The 10748-nt window shown below is 44.4% G+C and overlaps 1 protein-coding gene across 6 annotated transcripts in view; it reads left to right on the top strand.

Annotated features, from left to right (window-relative positions):
• The first annotated feature begins 3007 nt into the window (after positions 1-3007).
• The window catches only part of LOC112225730 (SRC kinase signaling inhibitor 1-like), a 112434-nt gene continuing 104693 nt past the window's right edge, over positions 3008-10748 (top strand). For 5 of the 6 annotated variants that reach the window (XM_042327420.1, XM_042327423.1, XM_042327422.1 and 2 more), the window contains exon 1: positions 3008-3658. In XM_042327420.1, the coding sequence (XP_042183354.1) occupies positions 3634-3658 (25 nt within the window). In that variant the 5' untranslated portion in view covers positions 3008-3633. The remainder of the gene's footprint in view (positions 3659-10748) is intronic. The other variant, XM_042327425.1, reaches the window with a different exon arrangement.

Genomic DNA, 10748 nt, shown 5'->3' with positions numbered 1-10748 from the left:
GTGTGTGTGAGTGAGTTAGTGAGAGAGGTAAGACAGGTGTGTGTATATTAGTGAGAGAGGTAAGACAGGTGTGTGTGTGTGTTATTGAGAGAGGTAAGACAGATGTTTGTGTGTTAGTGAGAGAGGTAAGACAGGTTTGTGTGTTAGTGAGAGAGGTAAGACAGGTGTGTGTGTTAGTGAGAAAGGTAAGACAGATGTGTGTGTTAGTGAGAGAGCTAAGATATGTGTGTCTGTGAGTATGTTAGTGAGAGAGGTAAGACAGGTGTGTATGTGTGTGTGTGTGTGTGTGTGTGTGTGTGTGTGTGTGTGTGTGTGTGTGTGTGTGTGTGTGTGTGTGTGTGTGTGTGTGTGTGTGAGAGAGAGAGAGAGAGAGAGAGAGAGGTAAGATATACATGTCTGTGAGTGTGTTAGTGAGAGAGGTAAGACAGGTGTGTGTGTGTGTGAGTGTGAGAGGTAAGTCATGTGTTTGTGTGTGTGTGTTAGTGAGAGGTAAGATATACGTGTCTGTGAGTGTGTTAGTGAGAGAGGTAAGACAGGTGTGTGTATATTAGTGAGAGAGGTAAGACAGGTGTGTGTATGTTAGTGAGAGAGGTAAGACAGGTGTGTGTGTGTGAGTGTGTTTGTGAGAGAGGTAAGACAGGTGTGTGTATATTATTGAGAGAGGTAACCCAGGTGTGTGTGTTAGTGAGAGAGGTAAGACAGGTGTGTGCGTGTTAGTGAGAGAGGTAACCCAGGTGTGTGTGTTAGTGAGAGAGGTAAGACAGGTGTGTGCGTGTTAGTGAGAGAGGTAAGACAGGTGTGTGCGTGTTAGTGAGAGAGGTAAGACAGGTGTGTGGGTTAGTGAGAGAGGTGAGACAGGTGTTTGTGTTAGTGAGAGAGGTAAGGCAGGTGTGTGGGTTAGTGAGAGAGGTAAGACAGGTGTGAGTGTTAGTGAGAGAGGTAAGACAGGTATGTGGTTTAGTGAGAGAGGTAAGACAGGTGTGAGTGTGTTAGTGAGAGAGGTAAGACAGGTGTGTGTGTTAGTGAGAGAGGTAAGACAGGTGTATGTGTGTGTGTGTTAATGAGAGAGGTAAGACAGGTGTGTGTGTGTTAGTGAGAGAGGTAAGACAGGTGTGAGTGTTAGTGAGAGAGGTAAGACAGGTGTGTGGGTTAGTGAGAGAGGTAAGACAGGTGTGAGTGTGTTAGTGAGAGAGGTAAGACAGGTGTGTGTGTTAGTGAGAGAGGTAAGACAGGTGTTTGGGTTAGTGAGAGAGGTAAGACAGGTGTGTTGGTACGTGAGAGAGGTAAGACAGGTGTGTGTGTTAGTGATAGAGGTAAGACAGGTGTGTGTGTTAGTGAGAGATGTAAGACAGGTGTGTGTGTGTTAGTGAGAGAGGTAAGACAGGTGTGTGTGTTAGTGAGAGAGGTAAGACAGGTGTGTGTGTGTTAGTGAGAGAGGTAAGACAGGTGTGTGTGTTAGTGAGAGAGGTAAAACAGGTGTGTGGGTTAGTGAGAGAGGTAAGACAGGTGTGTGTGTTAGTGAGAGAGGTAAGACGGGTGTGTGTGTTAGTGAGAGAGGTAAGACAGGTGTGTGGGTTAGTTAGAGAGGTAAGACAGGTGTGTGTGTTAGTGAGAGAGGTAAGACAGGTGTGTGTGTTAGTGAGCCAGGTTAACAGGGATATACACCTTGTGTCACCCTGTGGGAAATAGTGTGTACCGCTCTGTCACCAGGCATGGCACTACCATAGCGACCGACTGGTCCCTCCATGGTCTGGTCTCATCAGTTCCTTCCTGCTCTTCATCAGAACCCCTCCTCTGGATTAACAACACTCATCCTCACACGTTGGGCAGAGCAGAGCACTGTGGATGGCCCTGAGATGTAAATACACACACGCACACACGCACACACGCACAAACGCACACAAACGCACACAAACGCACACACACACACTGGGCTTTGTTCAGTCAGGTCTCTGTGTTAAGCCGTGGGAGTGTGTTTAAACACTCAGACCCAGTGGTGTTAATTACGCACACACTCTTCTCTCTCCTAGTTCTGATTGGTCGGGTTGATAGGGGTCATTGTGATGAAATAGGCTAGAGAACAACCCCCAAGTGTCTCCTACACACAACACTTTTATTGAAGGGAATGACTGGAGCATAGAGAGATGGGGGTATCTTTACTGTTCCTGTGGTAGATATAGATTCAAAGCTTTATTAAATAAAAAGACTGCATCACATATAGAGAGGAGAAAGAAAGAGGGACAGGAGGTGAGGATGAGGGAGGGGGAGAGAGAGGTGAGGATGAAGGAGTGGAGAGAGAGGTGAGGATGAAGGAGGAGGAGAGAGAGAGATGTGAGGATGAGGGAGTGGGAGTGGGAGAGAGATGTGAGGATGAGGGAGGGGAAGAGAGAGAGAGAGAGAGAGAGAGACATAGAGAGAGAGAGGTGAGGATAAATGAGAGGGAGGGAGAGAAAGAGAGAGGTTAGGATGAAGGAGAGGGAGAGAGAGGTGAGGATGAAGGAGAGGGAGAGAGAGAGAGAGAGGTGAGGATGAAGGAGAGAGAGAGAGAGAGAGAGAGAGAGATGAAGGAGTGAGGATGAAGTGAGAGAGAGAGAGAGAGAGAGAGATATGAGGATGAAGGATGAAGGGATGAGGGGAGAGGGAGAGATGAGGATGAGGATGAAGGAGGGGAAGAGAGAGGTGAGGATGAGGGAGAGGGAGAGAAGGAGAGAGATGAGGATTAGGGAGGGGAAGAGAGAGAGAGTCAGGTGAGGATGAGGGAGGGGAAGAGAGAGAGATGAGGATTAGGGAGGGGAAGAGAGAGATGAGGATGAAGGAGAGGGAGAGAAGGAGAGAGACAGAGAGAGATGAGGATGAGGGAGGGGAAGAGAGAGATGAGGATGAAGGAGAGGGAGAGAAGGAGAGAGACAGAGAGAGATGAGGATGAAGGAGGGAAGAGAGAGATGAGGATGAAGGAGAGGGAGAGAAGGAGAGAGACAGAGAGAGATGAGAGAGGCGGGGCATAGGCAGATGGCAAGATGAAGGGAGGGAGAAGAGGAGGATGAGGACAGGTTGGGCAGAGCTGGCGGGGAGCGAAAGTGTTGCTGGGGCAACAGGAGAGACGATGAGGTGGGACATGTCAGTGGAGTGTCAATAATATGTGGCCTGGCTGGCTGACAGGACACACACAGACATACTGTATACGGTACACGAGTACAAAGACCCAGTGTCTATAGTTCGCCAGCCAATCCATAAAATGATATGATAATATAGTAATACCATATATTCTCTTCCTGTGATTTATCCTGATCTGCTATCTTGGCAGAGCTACTGAGATGTACATAATGTGAGAGATGAGCGAGAAGGAGAGAGATGGACAACAAGGGACACGCAAGTAGACAGAAAGGCACAGAGACAATGTTAGGAACTGGCAGCCTTTCTCATCCAGCTCACCCACTGGGGTTTGCTCACACACTGTCTCTCTCTCTCTCTTTCTGTCTCTCTCCTTTCTCCCTCACTTCCCACCTTCTCTTTTTCTTCTCTTTCTCTCTCCCCATCTCTGAGTCTCAGTCAGTGTCTGAGGTGTAGAAAGTGGGGTGGGTTGGAGGGATGAAATGACCAGAAGAGAGGGAGAGAGGGCTCACAGGTGTGCAGATGGAGGATGTTGAGGAACACTCAGGTGGGCAATACGTATCCTCTTCCCCTCCTCCCTCCGTTTGTCTGTCCTTTCCTCTTGTCCTTCCCATTCCTCTGTTTTCAATTACGCTCAACACATTTGTTCTGTCTCTCTCTCCTGTTCTCTCCATCTCTTCGCCGCTGTGTCTTTGTGTGCTGTTTAAAGTGTGTGTGTTTGCTAGCAGGGCTCTGGTATTTAGTCCTGTGAAGCCGGAGCGTTTGGGGACTGTGTCTCTGTCTCAGCCTGCTGTCTGTCTGTCAATGCAGTCACGTAGCTCTGCCTGCTGACACTTTTCTAAGGCTGCTCTTCCAGTTTACAGTTTACTGCTGCTGGTTCGGTCATGGAAATATGCTTGTGAGGCGTTGTCATGGTTTCAGTGCCTTCTGTCTCTTTGGCCATTGTGTTTTGAGAGTGTGTGTATGTGTGTGTTTACATGTGTGTGTGCGTGTGTGTGTAAAGAGCTTGTATTACAGCATGTGAATGCATGTGTGTTAACATAAAATTAACTTGTGTACGTCGGTGTTACCTGAGAAACTACATTATGTGGATAGTGGACATACTGTAGCGGGACCATGCCCATGTGTTTACCATGCCTTTACCATGTCTATACCATGTGTTTACCATGCCTTTACCATGTCTATACCATGCCTTTACCATGCCTTTACCATGTCTATACCATGTGTTTACCATGCCTTTACCATGTCTATACCATGTGTTTACTATTCCTTTACCATGTCTATACCATGTGTTTACCATGCCTTTACCATGTCTATACCATGTGTTTACTATTCCTTTACCATACCTTTACCATGTCTATACCATGTGTTTACTATTCCTTTACCATGCCTTTACCATGTCTATACCATGTGTTTACCATGCCTTTACCATGTCTATACCATGCCTTTACCATGCCTTTAACATGTCTATACCATGTGTTTACCATGCCTTTACCATGTCTATACCATGTCTATACCATGCCTTTACCATGCCTTTACCATGTCTATACCATGTGTTTACCATGCCTTTACCATGTCTATACCATGTGTTTACTATTCCTTTACCATGTGTTTACCATGCCTTTACCATGTCTATACCATGTCTATACCATGCCTTTACCATGCCTTTACCATGTCTATACCATGTGTTTACCATGCCTTTACCATGTCTGTACCATGCCTTTACCATGCCTTTAACATGTCTATACCATGTGTTTACCATGCCTTTACCATGTCTATACCATGTGTTTACTATTCCTTTACCATGTCTATACCATGTGTTTACCATGCCTTTACCATGTCTATACCATGTGTTTACTATTCCTTTACCATGCCTTTACCATGTCTATACCATGTGTTTACTATTCCTTTACCATGCCTTTACCATGTCTATACCATGTGTTTACCATGCCTTTACCATGTCTATACCATGCCTTTACCATGCCTTTACCATGTCTATACCATGTGTTTACCATGCCTTTACCATGTCTATACCATGTCTTTACTATTCCTTTACCATGTCTATACCATGTGTTTACTATTCCTTTACCATACCTTTACCATGTCTATACCATGTGTTTACTATTCCTTTACCATGCCGTTACCATACCTTTACCATGTGTTTACTATTCCTTTACCATGCCTTTACCATGTCTATACCATGTGTTTACTATTCCTTTACCATGCCTTTACCATGTCTATACCATGTGTTTACTATTCCTTTACCATGTCTATACCATGTGTTTACTATTCCTTTACCATACCTTTACCATGTCTATACCATGTGTTTACTATTCCTTTACCATGCCTTTACCATGTCTATACCATGTGTTTACCATGCCTTTACCATGTCTATACCATGCCTTTACCATGCCTTTACCATGTCTATACCATGTGTTTACCATGCCTTTACCATGTCTATACCATGTGTTTACTATTCCTTTACCATGTCTATACCATGTGTTTACTATTCCTTTACCATACCTTTACCATGTCTATACCATGTGTTTACTATTCCTTTACCATGCCTTTACCATACCTTTACCATGTGTTTACTATTCCTTTACCATGCCTTTACCATGTCTATACCATGTGTTTACTATTCCTTTACCATGCCTTTACCATGTCTATACCATGTGTTTACTATTCCTTTACCATGTCTATACCATGTGTTTACTATTCCTTTACCATGTCTATACCATGTGTTTACTATTCCTTTACCATGTGTTTACCATGCCTTTACCATGTCTATACCATGTGTTTACTATTCCTTTACCATACCTTTACCATGTCTATACCATGTGTTTACTATTCCTTTACCATGCCTTTACCATGTCTATACCATGTGTTTACCATGCCTTTACCATGTCTATACCATGCCTTTACCATGCCTTTACCATGTCTATACCATGTGTTTACCATGCCTTTACCATGTCTGTACCATGCCTTTACCATGCCTTTAACATGTCTATACCATGTGTTTACCATGCCTTTACCATGTCTATACCATGTGTTTACTATTCCTTTACCATGCCTTTACCATGTCTATACCATGTGTTTACCATGCCTTTACCATGTCTATACCATGCCTTTACCATGCCTTTACCATGTCTATACCATGTGTTTACCATGCCTTTACCATGTCTATACCATGCCTTTACCATGCCTTTACCATGTCTATACCATGTGTTTACCATGCCTTTACCATGTCTATACCATGTGTTTACTATTCCTTTACCATGTCTATACCATGTGTTTACTATTCCTTTACCATACCTTTACCATGTCTATACCATGTGTTTACTATTCCTTTACCATGCCTTTACCATACCTTTACCATGTGTTTACTATTCCTTTACCATGCCTTTACCATGTCTATACCATGTGTTTACTATTCCTTTACCATGCCTTTACCATGTCTATACCATGTGTTTACTATTCCTTTACCATGTCTATACCATGTGTTTACTATTCCTTTACCATGTCTATACCATGTGTTTACTATTCCTTTACCATGTCTATACCATGTGTTTATTATTCCTTTACCATGTCTATACCATGTATTTACTATTCCTTTACCATGTCTATACCATGTGTTTACCATGCCTTTACCATGTCTATACCATTTGTTTACTATTCCTTTACCATGTCTATACCAAACCTTTACCATGCCTTTGCCATGCCTTTACCATGTTTATACCATGTCTATACCATGTGTTTACTATTCCTTTATCATGCCTTTACCATGTCTATACCATGTGTTTACTATTCCTTTACCATGCCTTTACCATGCCTTTACCATGTCTATACCATGTCTTTACCATGCCTTTACCATGCCTTTACCATGTCTATACCATGTGTTTACTATTCCTTTACCATGTCTATACCATGTGTTTACTATTCCTTTACCATGCCTTTACCATGTCTTTACCATGTGTTTACCATGTCTTTACCATGTCTATACCATGTGTTTACTATTCCTTTACCATGTCTATACCATGTGTTTACCATGCCTTTACCATGTCTTTACCATGTCTATACCATGTGTTTACTATTCCTTTACCATGCCTTTACCATGTGTTTACTATTCCTTTACCATGCCTTTACCATGTGTTTACTATTCCTTTACCATGCCTTTACCATGTGTTTACTATTCCTTTACCATGCCTTTACCATGTGTTTACCATGCCTTTACCATGTCTATACCATGTCTTTACCATGCCTTTACCATGCCTTTACCATGCCTTTACCATGCCTTTACCATGTCTATACCATGTGTTTACTATTGCCTTTACCATGCCTTTACCATGCCTTTACCATGTCTATACCATGTGTTTACTATTCCTTTACCATGCCTTTACCATGCCTTTACCATGTCTATACCATGTGTTTACTATTCCTTTACCATGCCTTTACCATGCCTTTACCATGCCTTTACCATGTCTTTACCATGTCTATACCATGTGTTTACTATTCCTTTATCATGCCTTTACCTTGTCTATACCATGTGTTTACTATTCCTTTACCATACCTTTACCATGCCTTTACCATGTCTATACCATGTGTTTACTATTCCTTTACCATACCATTACCATACCTTTACCATGTCTTTACCATGCCTTTACCATGTGAGCCCTGCCTATGGGCAATAGCACATGCAGCTCTACCCATATCCCACTGTTGCCAAGGTGATGTCACAGAGCAAAGAAAGGTCTATGTTTATCTTACTGCCTCTCTCTCTCTCTATCTCCCTCATTCTCTCTCTCTCTCTCTCTCTCTCACTCTCTCTCTTTGTCTCTCTCTCTCTCTCTCTCTCTCTCTTTGTCTCTCTCTCCCTCACTCTCTCTCTCTCTTTCTCTCTCTCTCTCTTTGTCTCTCTCTCTCCCTCACTCTCTCTCCCTCATTCTCTCTCTCTCCCTCACTCTCTCTCTCTCTCTCTCTCCCTCATTCCTCACTCTCTCCATCTCTCCCTCATTCCATCGCTCTCTCTCTCCTCTCTCTCTCTCTCTCTCTCTCTCTCTCTCTCTCTCTCTCTCTCTCGCTCTCTCTCTCTTTTTCACACTCTCTACCTCCATCGTCTGAGCTGCTATCATTGCCATTGGAACACATTACTTAGACAGGTGGTGGGTCCATCCAGTGTGGTATAGTTCATCATTATCCCCCTGTAATGGCCCTATCCTCCAGGCTCAGTAATGGACAGTACGGTGAAGCCCATCCACTCATCTGAGGCTTGATGGTGATGTCACACCTGCACAGGTTGCACATAAAGCCAGTCAGGCATGGAGGAGCAGGAGCAGCATCTGGACTGCCTGGAGGTAGCTGCCTGACAACCTGTCTGTTTGTCTGTCTGTGTATCTGTCTGTGTGTAGATGAGCTGGTTAGTCTAGACATCCAGTGTTATTGAGCTACAATGCTGTGAGTACTGAAGAGCAGGCATAACGGAATATTTCAAAGTAGTGTTCTTCTGCATTTTAGTGGTAGTGTGTGTGTGTGCGCGCGAAACACACACACACACACACACACATGAACGCACGAAGGGTGGCAGTGTCTCTCTCTGGCTTTCATTAGCCCCCTCTGTGTTCTGAGGCAATGGAGGTAAACACCTCTCCTCGCTTCCTCTGTCTCCCCTTCAACTCTCATCTCTGTGTGCACTGAATCGTAAAGCAAAAGTGTGTGTGTGTGTGTCTGTGTGTGTGTGTGTGTGTGTATGTGTGTTTGTGTATGTGTGTTTGTGTATGTGTTTTTGTGTGTGTGTGTGTGTGTATGTGTGTGTAGTGATCATTGAAATAACACTTGGCCTCCCCTTCCCAGAAAAATAATGTTTTTCTGTTAATTAGTCAGGTGAACCTCTGGAGTTTAACTGACTATTTATGCATTCCTCTGGTTCGATTTCCTCACTGAATAGAAATAACAGGCGTAGAAAGGGATGGGGTGTTTGTCAATGATCGAAAGGATCAATAACAGGTGGATAAAAGTGTCACGGTGCTCATAAACACGGCACGGGCACGCGCACCACACACACGCACAAACGCACACCATGCACACACACACACACACACACACACACACACACACACACACACACACACACACACACACACACACACACACACACACACACACACACACACACACACACACACACACACACACACACACACACACACACACATACCACACAGGGTTGGGGATTAGACAAAAGGTGTGCACTCTTCGCAACAGTGATTTTCCCATCATCAACAATACACACCCACGCTCCTCTCTCTCCTCAGAAAGGGTAGAGAGAAAGAGAATGGATGTATATATTTAAACATCTCACTATAACAGAGAGTTATAGTGAGAGAAAGAGAGACACGGGGAGAAATAGTGAGATGTATAGTGAGCTGAAACAGTTCCTTAGAACATTTAGGTCAGTACTGGGAGAGGGCTGGGTCAGTACTGTATAGACAGACTGTGTGTAGGAGTGGACTGGGTCAGTACTGTATAGACAGACTGTGTGTAGGAGTGGACTGGGTCAGTACTGTATAGACAGACTGTGTGTAGGAGTGGACTGGGTCAGTACTGTATAGACAGACTGTGTGTAAGTGGACTGGGTCAGTACTGTATAGACAGACTGTGTGTAGGAGTGGACTGGGTCAGTACTGTATAGACAGACTGTGTGTAGGAGTGGGACTGGGTCAGTACTGTATAGACAGACTGTGTGTAGGAGTGGGCTGGGTCAGTACTGTATAGACAGACTGTGTGTAGGAGTGGGCTGGGTCAGTACTGTATAGACAGACTGTGTGTAGGAGTGGACTGGGTCAGTACTGTATAGACAGACTGTGTGTAGGAGTGGACTGGGTCAGTACTGTATAGACAGACTGTGTGTAGGAGTGGACTGGGTCAGTACTGTATAGACAGACTGTGTGTAGGAGTGGACTGGGTCAGTACTGTATAGACAGACTGTGTGTAGGAGTGGACTGGGTCAGTACTGTATAGACAGACTGTGTGTAGTGGACTGGGTCAGTACTGTATAGACAGACTGTTTGTAGGAGTGGACTGGGTCAGTACTGTATAGACAGACTGTGTGTAGGAGTGGACTGGGTCAGTACTGTATCGACAGACTGTGTGTAGGAGTGGACTGGGTCAGTACTGCATAGACAGACTGTGTGTAGGAGTGGACTGGGTCAGTGGACTGGGTCAGTACTGTATAGACAGACTGTGTTTGTGTGTATGACTGTACTGGGTCAGTACTGTATAGACAGACTGTTTGTAGGAGTGGACTGGATCAGTACTGTATAGACAGACTGTGTGTAGGAGTGGACTGGGTCAGTACTGTATAGACAGACTGTGTGTAGGAGTGGACTGGGTCAGTACTGTATAGACAGACTGTGTGTAGGAGTGGGCTGGGTCAGTACTGTATAGACAGACTGTTTGTAGGAGTGGACTGGGTCAGTACTGTATAGACAGACTGTGTGTAGGAGTGGACTGGGTCAGTACTGTATAGACAGACTGTGTGTAGGAGTGGACTGGGTCAGTACTGTATAGACAGACTGTGTGTAGGAGTGGACTGGGTCAGTACTGTATAGACAGACTGTGTGTAGTAGTGGACTGGGTCA

The sequence above is a fragment of the Oncorhynchus tshawytscha genome, linkage group LG09 (genome assembly GCF_018296145.1).
Source record: "Oncorhynchus tshawytscha isolate Ot180627B linkage group LG09, Otsh_v2.0, whole genome shotgun sequence".
Lineage (NCBI taxonomy): Eukaryota > Metazoa > Chordata > Actinopteri > Salmoniformes > Salmonidae > Oncorhynchus > Oncorhynchus tshawytscha.
This window is presented reverse-complemented; position numbering and strand designations above follow the sequence as displayed.